General features: G+C 41.0%; 1 protein-coding gene across 7 annotated transcripts in view; it reads left to right on the top strand.

Moving 5' to 3' along the window:
* Positions 1-21,726, top strand: part of Clip1 (CAP-Gly domain containing linker protein 1) — a 106,091-nt gene that overhangs the window by 40,483 nt on the left and 43,882 nt on the right. Inside the window, exons 6-15 of one of the 7 annotated variants that reach the window (XM_051176653.1) lie at positions 476-673; positions 1,222-1,325; positions 2,099-2,159; positions 3,610-3,642; positions 7,368-7,472; positions 11,404-12,120; positions 15,280-15,396; positions 18,132-18,189; positions 18,679-18,762; positions 19,524-19,680. In XM_051176653.1, coding sequence (XP_051032610.1) covers positions 476-673; positions 1,222-1,325; positions 2,099-2,159; positions 3,610-3,642; positions 7,368-7,472; positions 11,404-12,120; positions 15,280-15,396; positions 18,132-18,189; positions 18,679-18,762; positions 19,524-19,680 — 1,634 coding nt within the window. Of the gene's footprint in view, positions 1-475; positions 674-1,221; positions 1,326-2,098; positions 2,160-3,609; positions 3,643-7,367; positions 7,473-11,403; positions 12,349-15,279; positions 15,397-18,131; positions 18,190-18,678; positions 18,763-19,523; positions 19,681-21,726 lie in introns of all 7 variants that reach the window. The other 6 variants (XM_051176648.1, XM_051176652.1, XM_051176649.1 and 3 more) reach the window with 6 other exon arrangements.

Below are 21,726 nucleotides of genomic sequence, written 5' to 3'. Positions count from 1 at the left end.
ATAACCATAGCATAGACTGAAGTAATTTAAAGGCTCTTGGGATGTTTTGTTTGTTTTGTTTTGCTTTAAGACAGGATCTTACTCTGTAGCCGAGGCTAGCCTTGAGCTCATTGACAGACCCCCTGCTTTGGCCTCCTGAGTCCTGGGTTACAGGTGTGAGCCTCGCTATTTGGCTTTAGAGAAACTTTTAAAATGGGTTTTGTGAAAACTGTTTGTCATCTGAGCTCAGAGTACCCATGTTTGCACTACACTTTCATCTTCTAAACATCTTCTGAACTTTGCTGTGAGCTTGTTTACTCTGTTTTTTAAGCGGTCTTGTTTTCTTGGTGGGAGCTTTGCCTAGTAATTTGCAAACCCACAAGCTGGGGCAGCATTGCTTTGCTGAGGAGATGCCTGCTACGCTACGCATGTGTCGCTCCCACTATTCCTGCCCGATGGCACCATCGCTCTTCACTTCTCTGACTTTCCTTTGCAGTTGACTGAAACCTCCTCCCGCTACGCCCGCAAGATCTCGGGCACCACTGCCCTCCAGGAGGCGCTGAAGGAGAAGCAGCAGCACATTGAACAGCTGCTGGCTGAGCGGGACCTGGAGCGGGCCGAGGTGGCCAAGGCTACCAGCCACGTGGGGGAGATAGAGCAGGAGCTAGCCCTGGCCCGAGATGGGCATGACCAGGTGAAGTCTGGTGTTGGTCTCATGGATATATACGGTGGTGGTTTCTAAATTGAGTGATCAGGCTAAAAAGAGTGCCTGGTGTTTGGAGCCAGGGAGTTGAACATAGGAAATGAGCACCAATTTGTTTTCTGAGCTTGTTGGAAAGCTGTGGTCTGGGTGCCAGTTTCCATCATCATAAAAGTTTTGTTCTTCTTGATTTTACCTCAGCCATTTGGTCTTTATGTCTAGGCTTTGAGTCTGTCTGTATTAATTGATCATTCTAGGCCTTAGTGAACACAGATGTTGTTTGTAGATTTTTTTTGACATATGTTTCATATTGGAAAAGATGAAACTTGTTTAACTGTTGCCCTCTGTTGCCATATGATGTGGAGGCTTTTTGTTTTGTTTTGTTTTTGTCATCTAGTTTCCAGGAAAGTTGCCAGGAATAACCTATTAAGATAGAAAGTATTAGAATGTATGGAGACTGATGCCCACTCATCATGGTCACACTTAGCCACACCCATTTGGAGGTATCCCTGGGCTACTCACTAACATCCTTGCTTCCCCAGCATGTCCTGGAACTGGAGGCCAAGATGGACCAGCTGCGAACAATGGTAGAAGCTGCTGACAGGGAGAAAGTGGAGCTTCTCAACCAACTAGAAGAGGAGAAAAGGTGATCTTTGAGTGTAATGTTTTCCTTTTCAGTGATGTCTTAGCAAGAAATTTACTGTTGACAAAACCAAGGGATTACTTTTCAGCAGAAACTGTCTAAAGAGAACGGACATTGATGTCGCTTTTCCAGGAAACCTGATAGCAATTAGACATGACTTGATTAACAGATACTTACTGTCACTAAATGCTTTAGTCAGCATTACTAAAGGGAGTACCAGCCGGCTTTCACTTACCTAACCTTTATAAAGAAACTTAATCATTTTGTTTGTTGTTTTCTGAGACAGTTTCTCTGTGTAGCCCTGGCTAGCCTGGAACTCGTTTTGTAGACAAGGCTGGCCTGGAACTCAGAGATCTGTCTACTTCTGTCTCCCAAGTTCTGTGATTAAAGGCATTAAGCGCGGGTAAGCCTTTTTTATTTTATGTGCTTTGGTGTTTTGACTACATGTATGTCTGAGTGAGGGTGTCAGATTCTCTGGAACTGGAGTTACAGACAGGTGTAAGCTGCCATGTGGATGTGGGAATTGAACCCAGGTCTTCTGGAAGAGCAGCCAGTGCTCCTAACCCCTGATCCATCTCTCTCTAGCCCCCTGGTCAATCTTATCTTGATTAACTGATCCATTCTGGTGTATGTACCCAAGGGAATTTTTTTTTTTACCTGATGCCTTTGATTTCATCAACAGACCCTGAATTCACCAGGGTGCTGCTCTTATTCTCTGCTGGGGTAAGGTGATCCTTAGCACTTTCCTCAGAGTTTTGTCTTTTATCATCCCGCAGGAAGGTTGAGGACCTCCAGTTCCGAGTAGAGGAAGAATCAATTACCAAAGGTGACCTTGAGGTAAACCCTTCCAGCTCTCTAAAGCCTTTATGGATACCAATATTGAAAAATATGGGTGACACACTGAGCCAGCCGTCCTTGTCAGCACAGCCAGTCAAGAGGATGGCAGGCACTCTGCCTCTGGCCCACTGGGGTTGTGCTGAGGTGATGGTTGTGCCTGCGCCTGTGATTGTGGCATCCTAATTCATGTGGCAAACTGAAATGCTCAGAGCTCTTCTCATGCTTCAAAACCAGAAGCTGTGAATTGGATTTATTCAAATCATGAATCTGGCAGTGTGCACTAGGGCCATCTTAAGTATAAGAAAGACCCTGCTCGCTCCTCTGATGTTGGAAATCGCATTTTAAAAGAACTAAATTTCAACATAATAGTGCATAACAAAGCACTTTTGTTGTGGCTCAGCTTTGTTCTTTAGTGGTCAGAATAAATCCTTTATAACCCTGTAAAAGTAAATGACATGTCCTCATAGTTTATTGTATTGCTTTGGTGCCAGGGATTAGACAGTTTCTTTTTAAAATAACGTAGTTACCAGAGCAAAAACCAGGAGCAATTTATGCCACTTCTATGGCTTACTTTAAAATCACCTATAAAAGGTTTCTTCTTAACAATTACTCATATTAGTTTTGTGTTAGGTACAGCTGTTAAATGGTTTTGATGCTTTTTTAAGCCACTGCCACATATATGACAAATACAAATTACTGTTTTTTTTTTCAAAATTTGAAGATTCTGTAAGATTCTTCATAGCATTTTAGTAAAAACTGCACTTGTCTATACAGTTTTTGGATAGTGAGTGGAACTAGAGACATGGCCTCATTATGTAGCTGGCTGGTCTGGAACTTAGCAATTCAAATCAGGCTTGCCTCACATTTGTAGTAACCCTCTTGCCTATGTCTCCCAATGCTGAGATTACAGGCGTACACCACCATGCCCAGCAGAGGATATATATGTATTTGTTGTTGTTGTTTTTTCAACCATCAGGGTTTTGGAATCTGTTGGCTTAAATTTCAGAAATCCTTCCAAACAGGAACTCTGATTTCCTTGGAAATAAATAATATTTTTATAGTCAATAAAGCATAAAGGGAACATTCTGAGTTCTGATTTTATAAGGTCTAGAGTTTAATTGCTTATTAATAATTTAATAGAAACCTTCTTCACTCATTTCATATATAGTCACATCCTTTAGTTGAGTTTTGTGTTGTTGTCATCCATTTAAAAACACCCCAAAGTCTCATTAGAAGTTTCATGTCATCATCTAATTCATGAGAATTACCGCATCTGGAGTTTGGGAAAAGTGGAGTTAAAATATTTACATTAGCAGTAGGCTAGTATAATTTGTCTGATAAACTTACTCGAAATTAATCAAATAAAGTTATATTGAAACCCTAACACAGATTGAAACTTTAGTTGAATCTCTTTTGTTGTTGTTTACTTTTTTTATTTTTTTACTGATAGCAAAAGAGCCAGATTTCTGAAGACCCTGAGAATGTAAGAGGGCACTTAACTGTGTGGACGTTTCCCTTAACACAGATTGGTTCCACATTAAAATGCTTATTGATACACTCAAATACTAACTGCATAATCTGACCTTGGGACTGTTCGCTTAGTATTTCTGTGCATGTGGCTTCCAAAGCAAGTGCATTTGTATCTTTAAGAAACTGTATGTAATGACTAAGCTCTGTGGATTCATTTGTTTAATGATAGGTAAATATTTGCTTTTTAAAGAACTTTTGCTAAAAAGGAAAGAAGTTGTCTGAGGGCATGGCCTCCTTCACTTCATTGTATTTCCAATTTTGGTAGGATTTCTTCAAAGGGGATGACAGCTGAGGGACGCATAAACACCTTAGATGGACAGCTGTGGAAATGCTGGGAGACACTTCCCAAGTAGTCTGACCTCCTGAGTGCCTAGCCTAGATGCTTCTGGTTGCTTTTGTGCATACTCCCACTGCTAGCCAGTGTAGCTGACAAGAAATCTAACTTTCGTATGGCTGCGGTACTTTCCCTCCTATCTGCAAGTTGAGGCCAGGATTCTTCCCTGAATATGTAGGATATTTTAAGTTTGCTGTTATTGAGGGAACTTTTTCTAGCAGCAGTGCTACCAGGTGTGGTTGCTGTCTCTCCCTCTTCTTACTGAGATTCGGTACCCAATATAAACTACCAGAGTGGCCTCCAAAATGTTGCTTTTTGTCCACACTACCAACTGTGCTACCAATGGAGAAGACCCAAAGCATTTCACTTTGATTTGTCGGCTCAAAGTGACAAAATGAAAACAAAGAATCATTTTTTTTTTCTTTCCACCTATGGAGCTGGACCAGAGAACTCACACTGACATTTAGATGAGGGGCTCCTTTTTGTGAAGCTACTTCAGTGATCTGGGTCTCTCTCTTCTCTCCATCCAGAACAGGTTTTGCTGCCTCCAGGGTCAGTGTGCATGGGACCTCCTTCCTGCCTCCCTGTGCGCTTCTTGCAAGGCCTTTGCTCTCCTTCCAAGCCCCTGACCCAAGACTTTCCTCTTGGGATACCACATCTTAGTCTCAGAAAGCAATCATTTTAAAGGGTTTTCCTGTTCAGTGTCACACTTTTACCACAGGCTGTGGCATGGAGGTAGTGGATCATGGGTTCCCTTGCTGCTTGCTGACTGGTTAAAGTCCATTGTGGAGCATCCCCTTCTATAAAGCGGAAGGGGCAGGATGCATTGCTTCACTCAGCTGGAAGGTCTGAATAGAGTACATGGATGTTCTTTCTTTTTATTTCTTTCTTTTTTTCCTCCCAAGACAGTTTTTCTGTATAGCACTAACTGTCCTGGAACTCTATAGACCAGGCTGATCTGGAACTCACAGAGATCCACCTGCCTCTGCCTCTGTCCTCCCCGTTCCCCAGTGCTGGGATTAAGGGTATGCACCACCACCACCTGGTTCTCTTCTTTTTTTTTTAAAGACAGGATCTTACTCTCTAGCCCAGGATGGTCCTGAACCTGTGGTGAACCTCCTGCCTCAAGTTGCTTAGTGCCAAATTGCAAGTAAGAGCCATCTCTTGGCTTTTTTTTTTTTTTTTTTTTTTTTTTTTTTTTTTTAAATAGGATCTGGCTATGGAATATAAGGCTGGCCTAGAACTTGCACTATAAGCTGGCCTCTACCTCTTGATCTCCTTGTCTCTGCTTCCTCAGGTGCTGGGACTATATAGGCTTGCATTACCATGCCTGGCTGGATATTTGTTTTTTATCTGCACATAGTGAGTGATTTTAGCTTGAATTCTTGAAGCTATAACCCTAACTATGTAGATCTGGATTAAGTTATTTTCTTGTAAAAGAAGAGTATTGAATAGCTTCTCTCTGCAGCACACATGGATGCAGGGGACTCTCCAGACAACAGAATATAGAGAGTGTAGTGAAGAATGTTTAAAAAAACAAAACAAAACAGTCTTTTGTCTGAGTGTGGTGGTGCATACCTTCAATCCCAGGATATAGAGGCAGGTGGATCTTTGAAATCTAGACAACTCTGCTCTACATGAAGTTCCAGGCCAGCCAGGATTATATAATGAGATCCTGCCTAAAAAAAAAAGTTTTCTGGGGGCTGGAGAGATGGCTCAGTGGTTAAGAGTACTGACTGCTCTTCCAGAGGACCTGGGTTCAATTCTCAGCATCAGCATGGGCAGCTTACACTGCCTGTAACTCCAAGATCTGTTATCCTCACACAAACACAAATGCAGGCAAAACACTAATACATATAAAAATAAAAGAATAAGTAAATAAAAAGTTTAAACATGTTTCCTGTTCACTTTTAAATATCCTATGATGGTTGTTTATGCCTGGTTCATAAACAAAGTGACCCCCTGAGTGCCTTGTGGTCACCAGAATACCAGTGAATATATTCATAGCTTTGACTTTCTACTCAGGCTCTATGCTACTTGGTATCACTTTTATGACCTCTGTTGTAGTTTTTTCACTGCCCATAATTGTTCAGACTGATAGTTATCTTAAGTTAGTCCTGATATTGTCAGTCAATTGTTCCTGTGACCAGTTGGATAGGAGAGATGGTTGGGGAAATACTATTGACTAATAGCAGGATTATTTCAAGTGGAGCCAGGCTTAGCCGCACTTGAGTCTGTTAAGCAGAGCAGACCTCCTGGGTCCCACTCAGGTAACTGGATTTGTGGAAAGTGAGTCGTAGTGACTGTGAGGTTTCGAGGGTCCCACTCATGCTAGGATCTTACCAGTTCTTTCCTATCTTCTGAGCTGGTAAAGAATGACTTCATTTTAGGATAAAAATAAGTCCCTTACATCTGAAGTGTAGCATTTCTTTTGCTCTAATCTCCTTACTTGGCTTAAAGCAGAGGAAGAGGCAGTGGTGGGTAATCATTACTAAATGTTGTCTTTGTAATCTTGAGCCCTCCCCTCTTCTCCAGACAGTTAAGCCTTTGAAAAATCCTGGCTGGGAGGAGCTTCTACAGCTTTTGTTCTGCTGTAGAGAACCTCAACCAGAGTACACCATCCACTTCCCAAGACACCACTGCCTGGGCGCCTCTATTTGTTCATTTATATATAAGACTTCTTCAGGCTAGCCCCATACTTGCAGCAATTCTCCTGCCTCAGCCTCCCAAGTGCTGGGATTATAGGTCTAAATCACCATACCAGCCCAGAAGATGACTCTTTTACCTTTTTTTTTTTTTTTTAATTACAAGTTGTTTGTCAGATCCAACAGTTTCCTCTGGAGATGTACTGAATGCCTGGAGATTTGTGGCATTTTTTCTCCACATATAGGTGAAATTGATGATCTTTTTGAGGGTCAAACAGCCTTGTGAAGTCCCTAAGTCAGTTCCATACACATTAATGTCAAGTAGCCATTGTGGGGGAGGGCAGATGCTAGTTTAGAGGAGTATTAACTATTCTAATTTGTGCTGATAAACTTCACTTATCGAGATAACATTTTTGGCTGCATGCATCTGAAACTTCATCTTGCCTCATGTGTTTTCCATGTTTTTCTTTCTCAACAGACTAGCTCATGTTCTCTCTCCACCTTCATTCCTTTGTTCACAGTGTCCACCCTCACTCCCTCCTTCCTCGCAGCTCCATCCTGTTTCTTTCTCTGTTCCCCTTTATGTTCAGCCTTTGGCAGAAAGTACTGGTGGCTCGGCCTGCATGCCGCTCTCTCCTCTTGTGCTGGCATGTCATGGTGGCACTGTTGTGTTCTTTTCCTCTTCCCTTTTACTAACAGACGCAGACCAAACTGGAGCATGCCCGCATTAAGGAGCTTGAACAGAGCCTGCTCTTTGAAAAGACCAAAGCTGACAAACTCCAGAGGGAGTTAGAAGACACTAGGGTAATGGTTTTCACTATTTGATGAGCAGCTTCACGCGTGTGAATGGTGGGCACATCGGGTGACATGCCTGTTGTTGGCCTGAGCCTTGACCCAGTGGTTCAGCCTGAGTTTGGTCTCAGTACCACTCAGGTTCTCATGAGCACAGAGTGATGAGTAGGTACAGGTGTTTTATGTGAAGTATTTTGTCAAAGTTGAAGACTCAACCAAAATCAAGATTAGCAACCTTATAACTATAAAAACTCCATGGTTACCCACAAGTGTATTTGAGGCTCTTTGTATTAATACTTGGAAATACTCCTCTCCAGTTTCCACAAGCAGTCAATTGTCCTCTTGTTCTCATATCCCTAGTTACAGGGTTTTCTAAATCATTTATTCAATTTCCTGCCCTTGCTCTGGCTTATTGGGAAAAAGGAATGGAAGCATTAGCTCTTTCTGATAAGACTTCCGCCCAATTACCTTTTTTTTTTTCTTTTTCCTTTTTTCCTCTTGATGGCTGAGCTCATGTTTCCCTTCCTTCTGTCACCAAGGTTAAACACCTCAGAGGTTAGGAAGGACGGGTGTGTTGGGAAAAGAATGATTTCTTTTGGGGCCAGGACCTCAGTTCTGTTTTAACTGGTATGTTAAAGTGCCTGTAGAGTTGCTATGTCACATTTTGAGTGCTTTGTAATGTCATCAGCCTTTCCATGGTCCTGGGAAGCAGGTAGTATAATCTCAGCCTTTCTATAGACTTTCACAGAGCAAGGACACTAAGCACAAAGGTATAAAAATTTTGAGGTTGCACAGCTAATAGTAATCATGGAGCCAGAATTTCCTTCTAGATCATTTGGCTCCAGAGTCTGTGCTCTTAACCATTACATGATGTAATTATTTTTTTAACTTGTATTAAAAGAAATAATTAGAATCACTCATTAATATATATTCATATATGTACTTGTTAAATCATGTTTCACTATGATTGGCCTTAAGTTTAAATTTTCAAAAATTACTTTGTATCTACTTGATCAAATTGTTACCCTGACTTTTCTTTTGAATCAGCAGTATTTGTTGGAATTCTTGCCATGTGAAATCATTGATACAAAAATCTAGACAAATGAATAATCTTTCTTTTCTCAATCATAAGTTTTTGTTTTCTGATAAAGACAGGGTAGGGAGGTAGCTTGTTTGATAAGGTGTTTGCCTTGCAAGCATGAGGATCTGAGGTTAGTCCTCAGAACCCAAGGAAAAACGGCCTGGTGTGCTTGTAATCCCAGCCCTGGGGAGGCAGAAACAGGATTCCTGAAGCTCACGTGCCAGCTAGCCAGTCTGGTCTATTTGGCAAACTTCAAGCCAATGAGAGACCCTGTTTCAAAAACCAAGTGGACAGAGCCTAAGAAAAGACACTGGGGTTGTCATCTGGCTTCCATATGTACCTGTGCGCATATGCACATACAGACACACAGATGTGTGCACAGACTTACATACATACAAATGAAATATTCAATGAGTAAAGAAACACAGCTAAGCATAGTGGCTCATGCCTGTAATCCTTGGAGACTGAGGCAGGAGGACTGCCACAAGTTCAGGGATAGCCTGGGCCATACAGACCAAAGCCAGCCTTAGTACAGGGTAAGACCTTGTCTGAAGAAGAAGAAGAAAAAAAAAGCCATTTCAGTTGGTTTCAAAAATGAAAGATTCCCAGCATGTATTTGGTAAGAAAAGAAAAAAGAAGAAGGATGAGACAAGAGTAAGTGATAATTTGGTACCATTCTTTACAACCTGAGGATGCAAGACTTGATCTGGGAAATGCATGGTGCTTAGGAGATAGAGAACCTTTGGTGTGACTGAAGTAAGGAAATACATATTTTTTTTACTCTCCTCCCATGCCTTAGTTTTGTCAGTAGACAAACTTCTGGTTTTATGCTGTATAATAAGCAATCCATTTGCAAATGGACTTCTGCAGCTATTTCAAACCAGAGTTTACAGACTTCCATAACCAACATTGTTTTCTGTTGGTCCTCACTCTTGGTTTGCCAAGTGTGAAAATAACCAGAGGTCCATTGAATCCCCACATCACCTACAGTTCTTTTCAGGAAGCATTTTAGAATTTCCCTAAGCCTTAAGTCCAGTTTATACCAGCTTTCCTGGTGCTGTAGAAATGTGAGCAAGAATAAGAAATAGTTCCTGACTTTTATGGCCATAAACAAGCAGGAACGTTTCGACTGAGGGTATACTTAGGGAAATAAAATAGAAGTGACAGAATGCCACATAGAGAACCATCATCCTATTATTTTAATTTGCTTTTCACTTGACATTCTCTCAATTTGACAGTTTTGTTGTTACTAAGAACTGTCACCTGTTGTATTTATGCTATAACCTTGTAGCAAGGGGTTCATTGATGCTTTTATGTCTTAGTTGTAGGTAAGAAATTCGTGGATCCTCTCCTCTAGAGAGCAGACTATAAATGAATTAACATGATCAATCTGAAGCATCTCTATAACCACAAAGTACCACACTTTCAGTCAGTTCTGGAACAGTCCGTGGCCATGCAGTGCATCTCTCCCTCTTTTCTTCTGGACAGCTTACTGAGCATCACAGTGTGCTGGGGTGGGCAGAGGAAGCAGAAGACACGCATCCTGTGTTTTCTGCCCCTGTAAAGGCAACATGGGCTGAGTCCAAAATTAGGAAAAGTTTAGTCATTGAAATCTGGGAAAACTACTTGTATTCCCTTCTATTTCCCAGGTTAGTTAAATGATTTTTTTATGTTGTAAGATACCATTTTCCACATATTATTTGTACCAACTGAGAGCCTAGGAGGAAGCAGTGAAGAAAAATTTTCTAAGACTAAAAGGCACAAGTTGAGAAAGTGTTTTTCTCCTTAAAACTCCAGAGCTCAGATAGAACTCGTGTGTAGACGTAGCAAGAGTCTCGCAATTTAATCATACATTCCATTTGTGCACATCCTAATGTTGAGAACCACTGGGTTAGGGCAACAAGATGTGTAAGTCAGAGTGCTGGCGACAGAGTTACAAAAGCCAGAGAGGGGTCTTTCTGTGAGAGTCTAATGTATAATTGCAGGTAAGTGATCTTTTAATGTCATTTTAAAAAGCCAGTAAATTTTTGATTATCCAATTGAGGTTTTTATTCTACAGATGATTCATTTCTCACTAAAACATGGGTAATTTTGGATTTTGTATGCCTGCAATCTAATTGAAGTTGAAATGCAAGCTACATATACAGAACCTTAATTTTCTGATACCCACAGGAAGTGTTTAGTAAGTTACAGGTGAAATTAATTTGAATAATATATGGAAAAGTGTATTTAAAAAGTTTTTTCATCATACAATGATGACTAAAGTTATTAAGGTATTTTATGTCTGTTTTTCTCTGGAGTCTTCAAATCCTGATATGTCTCAGTGCATGCTGCTCCAGAGGAGCCACATTTCAGTGCTCAACCAATGTAGCTAGTGACTATGTGCACTTTAACTGACATCAGGCTGTAATGACCAGCCTCGAGTAGAGTAGCACCTGAAGTGGGCGCTACTGAGTGCAGTAGGGTGAAGGAAGGAAGAAGGAAGGAAGGAAGGAAAACTGGCCAAATGAGCTTCCTTGCTTCCAGGAGGCAGCTTATTGAGCACCTTGGAAGCTGCTGTCTCTGTTAACTTATTATCAGTTAATGAGCATTTCCTGGTTTAAGTTTCTTTAGAGCATAAACAGATATTGTTCCAGTGAGGTAAGCTCAATATTCATTTGAGATTTCATAATGGTGGAAGTTTGCTAAAGATTGTAATTCCATATTAGAGCCTCCAGAATTAAGCTTAAGCCGTTATCTCATTTCGGGAGACATTAATCCCTGTGTTGGCTTGGCTTTGCTTGATTCTGGGTGGTTTGTAAGGAAAATCATCAGTTATTTGTTATTTCAGTGCTCTCTCTTTCTTATGACCACTGTTAATAGGTGGCTACAGTATCAGAAAAGTCCCGAATAATGGAACTAGAAAAAGACTTAGCCTTGAGAGTCCAGGAAGTAGCTGAGCTCCGAAGAAGGCTAGAGTCCAGTAAACCTCCCGGGGATGTGGATATGTCTCTTTCTCTTTTGCAAGAAATAAGTGCTTTGCAAGAAAAGCTAGAAACCACCCGTGCTGAGCACCAGAGGGAGATGACTTCTCTGAAGGACCACTTTGGCGCTCGAGAAGAGACATTTCAGAAGGAGATCAAGACTCTGCACACTGCCACTGAAAAGCTTTCCAAAGAGAACGAGTCCTTGAGAAGCAAGCTTGACCATGCCAACAAGGAAAATTCAGATGTGATAGCTCTGTGGAAGTCTAAGCTGGAGACCGCCATTGGATCCCACCAGCAGGCAATGGAGGAGCTGAAGGTGTCTTTCAACAAAGGTATTGGAACGGACTCAGCTGAATTTGCTGAGTTAAAGACACAAATAGAGAGACTGAGACTAGATTATCAGCACGAAATAGAGACTTTACAGAGTAAACAGGACTCTGAGCGGTCTGCTCATACTAAAGAGATGGAGGCCCTGAAGACCAAGCTGATGCAAATTATTAAAGAGAAGGAGGACAGCCTGGAGGCCATCAAAGCGAGACTGGACAGTGCAGAAGACCAGCATCTAGTGGAAATGGAGGACACCTTAAACAAACTGCAGGAGGCTGAAATAAAGGTAAAGGAGCTAGAGGTTCTGCAAGCCAAGTACAATGAACAAACCAAGGTCATTGGTAATTTTACATCACAGCTCCAGGTTGTCGAAGAAAAGCTCTTGGATCTTGATGCGCTTCGGAAAGCCAATTCCGAAGGTAAATTGGAAATCGAGACACTTAGACAGCAGCTTGAGGGAGCTGAAAAGCAGATTAAAAATTTAGAGATTGAAAAGAACGCTGAAAGTAGCAAGGTTTGTATTGACATATTCCATCATTTCTTTTAACTCTCTTCCATTTGTTATTTTTCATTGTTACTTTTGAGTTGAGGCCATTCATTTTCAAAACCCCTGGTTTAACAGGAATTGTGTGGTTTACCCCCTGGAGTATGTATAATCGATTACCTTCTGAGGATCTTAAAATGGTTTCACCTGAGATCAGAGCAAATAATGACCAGCCTTGTGAATTTCGGTTTCCTATCATCGGGAAACCTTACTTTATTGCCTGGCCATGATATAAACTCTTATTTAGGTTTAATTCTAGGCTGTTTAAAAATAGAGCTTTTTTTTTTTTTTTAAATCTATGCTTAATTAGAACTAACTCCCTAAAACATGGTGTTAGGGTGGATATGGAAGGGGGAGGAGAGAGAGATTGATTTATAAGCTCAGGCTTGGGCATGGTGGCACATGCCTATAATACTTAGGATGACAAGTCAGGAGGTTTGCCATTTCAGTTCCAAGCCAGCCTGAACCATCAAAAAACAGTTAACCAAATCAGAAAACTCTTTATAAGCTCACCTCTCCACTTTCTGCCCATGCTGTTCCCTTGCTTATAGGGTTATATATAAAAGTAGGGCATGGACTCTGTAAGTTAGCATGCTATGATAAGGAATGCTAACATCAGAGTAAGGGCAGGTGGCTGGAGCCATTTGCATTATTAGCATACTTTTATGCCACAACAAAGACACCATGACCAAAGGCAATGTATAAGGGGAGTTACAGTTGAGAGGGTGAGTCCATGATCATGTGACCGGGGCATGGCAGCAGGCAGCGGACAGGTATGGAACTGGAGCAATAGCTAAGTTTACATCGTGATCCACAAGCATGAGGTGGAGTGAGAGACTCTGGAAATAGTATAGGCTTCTGAAACCTCAAAGCCTGTCCACAGTAATATAAATATACCTCCTTCAACAAGGCCACATGTTATAATACTTCCCTGATAATACCTCAGCTGGAGATCAAGTACTGAAATATATGATCCCATGAGGGCCATTCTCATTCAAACCCCACACCGTCTAACCTTTGCTTTTTGGATGTGTGGGGAAAATTGAGAACAGGTCTACTGTGTACCCCAGGCTGCCCTTGAACTCATGATCCTTCTGTTTTTTCTTCAGAAGTGCTGTGGTTACAACCTGTACCACTATATCCCTGTTGCTTGTGTGTTTTGTTTTGTTTTGTTTTGTTTTTTTCTGAGACAGGGCTCCTTTGTAGCCCACACCAGCCTTGAGTTCTCAGTGGTCCTTTTGCTTTGGTCTTCCAAGTATTGGGATTATGGTAGACCTAGGCCTCTGCTCTTCTGGCTGTCCCTTTTTTAGTGTTTTGTTTGGGCAGACGAGGAGACTAGACAAATGTGCTACTTGTCAAGGGTTAGGAAGCTAAAGTGTCTACCAGCTGTGTGTCCTACCAGCCAGCGCTGCTAAATGTCAGTTCTTCAGGGGAATCTTTCCCAGTCCTGCCACTGGGTATATGTGTGTCTCTGGTAGTGATGATTTTTGTGGAAAAAGCCGCTGTATTGGCAAATTAATTGTTGTTATGGCCAAATGGGGAGAGATGAAGGAAAAATTTTCTGTAATCTTATGTGGTTCTGAAATAGCAATAAAAAAAACAAGTTAACTAAGAGAGAATATGTGGCTAATATTTGGGACAGGTTTTCACATAAAAATTTGATGAAAGCTGAAGTCTAATTGCTAATGTCTAGGGGATTTTTAAACATGATTCAAGTGTGAAATATTTTAAGGATACAAATATTCAGAATAATATAGATTGCCATTATAATGTGCCTAGCCTGTCTATGCTAAGCACAGGCACTACCACTGAGCTACAAACCCAACTGAACTTCATCAGGTAGCTCATTTAGGAGGTAAATACCAGCACTTCCTGCTTTAGGCCATGTTGGTGTTCAAATTCTTGTATAGGAAAGTAGTATATTTTGACTTTTTAAAAATAGCCACTAGAAGCCTGGTGTTGGTGGTGCACATATTAATCCTAGCACCCAGGAGGCAGAGGCAAGCAGCTCTCTATGAATTCGAGCCCAGCCTGGTCTACAGAGCTAGTTCCAGGACAGGCTCCAAAGCAATACAGAGAAACCCTGTCTTGAAAAACTAAAAATAAAACAAAACAAAACAAAAAAATCCATTAGAGGTCAGGCAGATGGTAGTTGGTGATGCATGCCTTTAATCACAGCACTTGGGAGGCAGAGGCAGCCAGATCACTGTGAGTATGAGGCCTGCCTGCTCTACAGAGCAGGTTCTAGAACAGCCAGGGCTACACAAAGAACCCTATTTTGAAAAACCAAATAAAATAAATAAGTAAATAAAGTAAACATAGTAAATAAATGAAATACATTTTTTAAAAAAGCCATTAGAGGCTGGAGAGATAGGTCAGCTGTCAAGTGCTTACTGTTCTTGCAGCGGACCCAGGCTTGGTTTCTAGTTCCAGGGGAACTCATGCTGTCTTCCAACAGGCTTATGCACATACATGGTGCACATAAACTAAGACAGGCAAACATATACAAACATGTATACACATAAATAAAATTTAGCATATTTTGGCTAGATATATTGGCACACACTTGAGTTTGAGGCCAGGCTGGTCTACATAGAGTTTCAGAACAGTCAGAGCTACACAGAAACCCTGTCTCAAAAAAAAAAAAAAAAAAGAAAAAGAAAAGAAAAAGAAACAAAGAACCTCAGAGAGGTATTTATACCTAGAACTGATTGTTTTTAAAGTTACTTGACTTCTTTGAATTTAAAAACAAACAAACAAAACAAAACAAAACAAAACCCCATCTTTCCAGTATTATTTTGTTGTCTTTCTCATTCTTTTTACATTTTAGTTTTTCCTTATCATTTTTTTTTGTTTCTTTTTTATTCATTTGCTTCTGTACCATGTAACTCGGTGTGTTAGGCTCATAGCATTATCAAAGAGCTCCAGGGAAAAGAGCTAGCACTCAGTGACCTGCAGCACACTCTGAGTGAAGTCAGTCGAGTGAAGGAGACGTTGGAGACAGAACTGCAGACATTGGTAAGTGCCTGTTGGGTGGGGTCTGAACCTCGTTGTTTCCAGCTTTTCCTACTTAAAAGAACATTCTCCATTAGAAAAACAAAATCTGCATTATGTCTCTACTTCTTCAAAAATATGGATTTAAATTGAGTATATTAGCAGCTGATAAATACCTTTAAGGAAACTGGATGAAATCAAACTAACAGTAAAGGTAGGTGTTAACTTTTATTTAAAAAAAAAAAAAAGTCCTTTTCTTTTGATTAAGCAGTTGGATGGTTGCTGGCAACTAGTTTTACAAAACACAGAGACAAATCTTCCCACTTGCACATCCAGCACCATCAGGGTTCATTGAGTGTCTTTCCTGCATCATTCAGCATCTCCTCTGAGACTGTGGGCAACAACAGACCAGGTCTTCAAGCTCTCTATTGGCGAGGCAGCATGCTGTCTAATTGAATTTCTACTGGGTTGTGTTCTGCCTTAGGAAATTGTATTCCTTTTGCATCTTCCTCTTAATCCTAAATTATGTAGTGGCACAAGGCTTTACTCCCAGCACTCGGTAGGCAGAAGCAGGCAGACTCTGAGTTCAAGGCCAGCCAGGTCTACAAAGCTAGTTCCAGGACACCCCTCCAAAAAAAAAAAAAAAAAAAAAAAAAAACCTATATTATTCATCATACTATTATTATTCACATATAGCTAAGTAAATTTAAATCACTACATTTAGTATAATTAGCTGTTGCATTTTAAGTTCTTAGTAGCTACATTGCATAAAGTTCTGTTGGACAATCCTGGTATATAATATTACATTAAAAAATGGCCTCCAAATCATTATTTTATGATTTTTTTTTTTTTTTTTTTGAGACAGGGTCACTCTGTAGCTCTCGCTGCCCTTAAACTACTGTGTAGACCAGGCTGGCCTTGAAATCACAGAGATCCACCTGCCTCTACCTTCTGCGTGTTGACTCTTAAGGCTATTTTGTGATTTGGAATCCTAAAAGAGAGTGTTTTAGGGGTGGTGAAGATGGCTCAGTAGGTAAAGATATAGACCTGAAGGAGTTTGTGCCCTGGTACCTATCTAGTGAAAGTTGTCTTTTGCTTCTGCATGCACACCATGATGCATGTGCCCACACATGTACACCACATACTCAAATAAATGTAATTTTAAAAACAAAGTAAATGGGACTGCAGAGATGACTCGGTGGTTAATAACAATTGTTGCTCTTTCAGGGGACCAGAGTTCATTTCCCAGTGCCAATAGCCTGTAACTCCAGCTTTAGGGAATTTGATGCACACCTCTGGCCTCTAAGAGCGCCCACACACATTTAAGTGTACATACCCACATAACACCTACACATAATTAAAAATAATAACTAAATTTTCTTTTGAGACAGGGTTTCTCTCTAATCCTGGCTGTTCTAGAACTCTCTATATAGATCATGGTAGCCTCAAACTCAGATCGATTGCCTCTGTCCCCCAGTGCTGGGTTTAAAGACCTGTGCCACCACACCCAGCATAACATTACATCTTTTTTTGGTCTCTGTAGATTTGGAGGCTGTCCTGGAACTAGCTCTGTAGACCAGGCTGGCCTTGAACTCACAGAGATCCACATGCTTTTGCCTCCTCAGTGCTGGGATTAAAGGTGTGTGCCACCAATCCCTGGAAAGTTACTTTAAAAAAACAACAAACAAACAAACAAATCAATGTAAGCACATTCCTCTACATGCTCTTGGAAGAACACATGTCACCCGAAGCCTGGCTTTGTGAACGACACAAATGGGCACTCTGTGGGATTATGCTAGTTTATGTGCTAGTCTTTTAATAGTCTTTGTTAAAAATATTCATTAAAAAATGTCTTTGGGATCTGGAGATTGCTTGGTTGTTAAGAGCACTGGCTGTTCTTGCAGAGGACTCAAGTTCTGTTCACAGCACCCACATTCACTACTTCATTTCCAGGGTGTCTGACACATCCTCTATGTCCACTGTAGGCACCAGGCATGCATGCAGTGCAGAGACATACATCCAGACAAAACACTCATACACATAAAATCAAATTAATCTTTTAAAAGATCCAATGTTGTAGTTACTTCAAAATTTATTTCAGGAAAACTAGAGAAGTTCTTTTGGGTTAGCTTACCATCTTGTTTAGAGCAGAAGACCTTCAGCAGTAGGTGATGACAGGTGGAGCGATCTGCTTATAAAGTTTCGGATGCAGATATTAGGCTTGAATTTAGTTCAGGTTCCTCTGGATACTCTTATCGGAAAGAAACCCAGAACTCTACCTATTGTCCAGGCAGATTCTTTTCTTTTCATGTTTCTTCTTTTTTCTCTCTCTCTTCTCTGTGTGTGTGTGAGGAATTCAGTCTAGAGCTTTGCCCTTGCTAGATAGAGTTATACCACTGAGCTATATTCCCCACCCCTCAGGCAGGTTTCAGGAGAAAAGGTAGATCTTGGAGGGTTAGTCATGACAAAGCATCTCGCTGCAGCATATATATGAATATATATATATGTATACATATATGTGTGTGTGTGTGTGTATGCAATGCATAAACTTCCATATATATGCCCAGTCATATACTTGTGTACCCACTCGTGTGTGCACATGTACACGATACACAGTTGGTAGTTCATTGGTGTCTATGTGTTTTAGGTGCATAGTCTTAGTGAAACAGGCTATAAAAATAAATACTATTGTAACTGACACGTTTAGTCTTTATCAGGTGAGATCCTTGTATGATTAATATCTGATTCTTGTTCTTCAGAAAGAAAAGTTTGCTGGTGCTTCAGAGGAGGCTGTCTCTGTTCAGAGAAGTATGCAAGGTATGTCTCACTGAAGTCTGAGCAGAAAGTTTTAGGGTACCTCATTAGGGGGGTGGGGCCTGGATTTGGGATTGCATAGTGTAATCTAATGTTATCATTTTGGAAGTTATACAATGCACAGAAAAACTGCATTCCATTGGTTCCCCAAATCTTCAAACTCCAGAAATAGTCATTTCTTCTTTTGAGCTGAGGCTTGTTCCATGTTAAAACCTGAGTGTTGCTAAGAAAGATGATCTTAGCTGAACCTTTGCTGCTACTGGTAAGCTTTGGGCTTTGACGGGAAGAAGGAAAGAGATGCCTAGGATGCGTCCCCTGATGTGCCAATGTGGGAGGCAGCAAAGCTTCATGCTTCCCTGTCACTGCAGTGTGTGATTTATTGGCAGTGTCCTAAGAGCTCATGAGCATATGCTTGGTTGGGTTATAGCCCGCCAAGCTCTAGGTGACCTATTAAATGTGATACACATTAAACTTCTAATTTTATCCTAATAGACACTGTAAAAAAACTGCACCAAAAGGAGGAAGAGTTTAACATGTTGTCTTCTGAACTGGAGAAGTTGAGAGGAAATTTAACAGGTAAAGTGATGTCACCCACTGACAAGCCACTAAGTACAGTAGAGTATCTAGGATAAGAGTTTATGTTACAGTCCCAGACCTGCCACTGGGGCACTGCGTCACCCTGGTGCAGTGGTCGGTAACTTTCCTTTCCTCGCTCTGTTTTATAAAAAACCAGGGTCTCCCACTGCTGCTGCTGCTGCTGCTGCTGCTGCTGCTGTTCAGTGTTTCACACAGGCGGCCACTTACTGCCAAATCTACCCTTTTGTTTCTTCTCAGTACAGTGGCCAGGAGTCAGATCATGTGACTTCTCTTCCATCTCACTCACTAGAGTGCAGTCCTTGCCCATCAAACCTGGTATCTCTAGGAGTTTGTCTCAGGCTCTTCCCCTCACACACTGCACTCTGGCCATATCAGCCTCCTGGCTTTTGTTGGACTTGTAGACCATGCGCTGCCTGGGGGCCTTTGACTTGGCTTCCTGCTTCCTACCCTTTCTTCAGGTCTTTACTTAAATGTCACCAATTCAAAGGGTTGCATGTAGTATTTTACTATTCCCTTCTCATTTCAACATCCTTTCTCTACTGTCAGTTTCTCCCCTTAGCACTCACCTCTTTCTATCATGTTGTTCCTGTCTTTATTCTGCTTGTTGTCTGTCTTTGCTAGAATGTGATTTCCATGGAGGCAGAGATGGCTGTCTGCAAATATCCCCAGGATAAGGATGCATTCAATAAATTTCCCTGCTCTTATCACAGCAGTGCTACTTCTTTTCTGTATTTATTCAGATATGGAAGCAAAATTTAGAGAGAAGAATGAAAGAGAAGAGCAGCTGGTAAAGGCAAAGGAAAAATTAGAAAATGACATTGCAGAAATAATGAAGATGTCAGGAGACAACTCTTCTCAGCTGACAAAGATGAATGATGAATTACGGCTGAAGGAAAGGTACGTCTGACTGTGCCAGAAAGTATGCCTGTTGTGGAGTAGGTTCACCATAAAGTCTCAGTAGAGAACTAAAGGCTTTGGACTGCTGGGTGGGCATAATCCTAGCACTTGGGAGGCAGAGGTAGGTAGATCTCTGTGAGCTCAAGGCCAGCCTGGTCTACAAAGTGAGTTCCAGGACATCCAGGACTATATAATGAGACCCTGTCTTTGTTGTTGTTGTTGTTCAGAGACAAGGTTTCTCTGTGTAGTCCTGGCTGTCTTGAAACTTGCTCTGTAGACCAGGTTGGCCTTGAACTCACAAAGATCCACCTGCTTTTGCCTCCAGAGTGCTGGGATTAAAGAGGTATACCACCACAGCCCAGTGAGACTCTTTGTCCCAGATGGTCCCACTACCCTTCTCACCCCAAAGAAGTACATGGACACTATATTAATTATTAAACTGTTGGCCATTGGCTTGGGCTTCTTATTGTCTAGCTCTGTTTTAATTATTAACCCATTTCTATTAATCTTATTATTTCCATGTGGTCTTATCTTACCAGTATTTCCATATGGTCTTATCTTACTGGAGAAAGGTCTGAGGACCTGTTACTCCTCTGGAGTCCTACATGTTAACGTTCTCTGCCTACCTCCCAGAATCTTCCTCATTTCATCGTCCTGCCTACCTCTCTGCCTCGTTGGCCAACAGTGTTTTATTCATCACTCAGTAAGATAACCATATTTACAGAATGATGTCTCCCATCAAGAAGCAGCAGGACAGGCTCCAAAGCTACACAGAGAAACCCTGTCTCAAAAACACAAAAACAGACAAAACCCAGAAAAACAAAAGGCTCAAGGTGGTCTTGTTTTAAGGTTTTCTGGCTCTTCCCTTTTCTGTTTATGTTTTTTTTTCTGGCTTTGCTTTAAAGTGTATATGTGTATACAAGTGCAGGACAGCTTCCAAAGTCATTCCTCTAGAACCTTCAACCCTTTTAAAGATAGGGTCCCAGTGGTTTGGAACTCGTTAAGTAGGCTACACTAACTGGCCAGAGAAGCCTAGGAATTGGTTTGTCTCTGCTTCCCTAGTGCTGGGATTGTAAGCATGCGCCACCACACCTGGCTTTTTTACATGGGTTCTGGGATTGAACTCAGGCCCATATGCTTGCAAAGCAAATACATTACTATCTCCCCAGAACCTAGCTGGTTCTCTTTAAGCAAGAATTATTTATGGTAATTACCATTTTTTTCTCTTTTCCCAAGAGGCCCTTAAATGACTTTTGATAACCTACTCTGCTGAAAATTTGAAACTTAATTCATTTTTCTTAGATTAATAAAACTTTAATAAAATATTTTAAGATTTGCTTCATGTGTATTTGTCTTTTACCTATACATATTTAAGTGCATGCAGTGCCTGCAGAGGTCAGAAGAGGGCATCAGATTCCCACAAACTGGAGTTATGGATGGTTGTGAGCCAATTTATCTGATTTGAGACATGGTCTCTTTATAACCCTGGCTGTCCTAGAACTTACTGTGTAGACCACACTGGCCTTCAACTCCCAGGAATCTACTTGTCTCTATCTCCCAAGTGCTGGGATAAAAGGTGTGTATCACCACACCTGGCCTAATATACTTATCTCAACTCATATTTTTTATTGATGTGTTAATATAGAGTAGTACATTCTTGCATTTATAGTAACTATTATTCTAAATGTATCTATAACAATCACAGTTAAAATTCTTCAGGAAGATCATTTTTAAATTTGTCTTGATTTTAGATATAATTATTCAGAAAATTTGCAATCTGATATAGTTGTTTTTTAATAGTATATTTCTAATATACCTCTTCAGTTTAAAACATGAAAAATTTGGGGATGAAGAGATGGCTCAGTGGTTAAGAGCACTGGCTGCTCTTCCAGAGGTCCTGAGTTCAATTCCCAGCTCTCACATGGTAGCTCACAACCATCTGTAATGAGGTCTGGTGCCCTCTTCTGGCCTGCAGCGTACATGCAGGTAGTGCACTGTGTGTATAATAAATAAATGACTCTTGGTTTCTCACTGTTTAAAAAGAAT

The sequence above is a fragment of the Phodopus roborovskii genome, unplaced genomic scaffold (assembly GCF_943737965.1).
Source record: "Phodopus roborovskii unplaced genomic scaffold, PHOROB, whole genome shotgun sequence".
Classification (NCBI taxonomy): Eukaryota; Metazoa; Chordata; class Mammalia; order Rodentia; family Cricetidae; genus Phodopus; species Phodopus roborovskii.
Note: the sequence above shows the minus strand (reverse complement) of the source record. Positions and strands in the feature narration are given on the sequence as shown.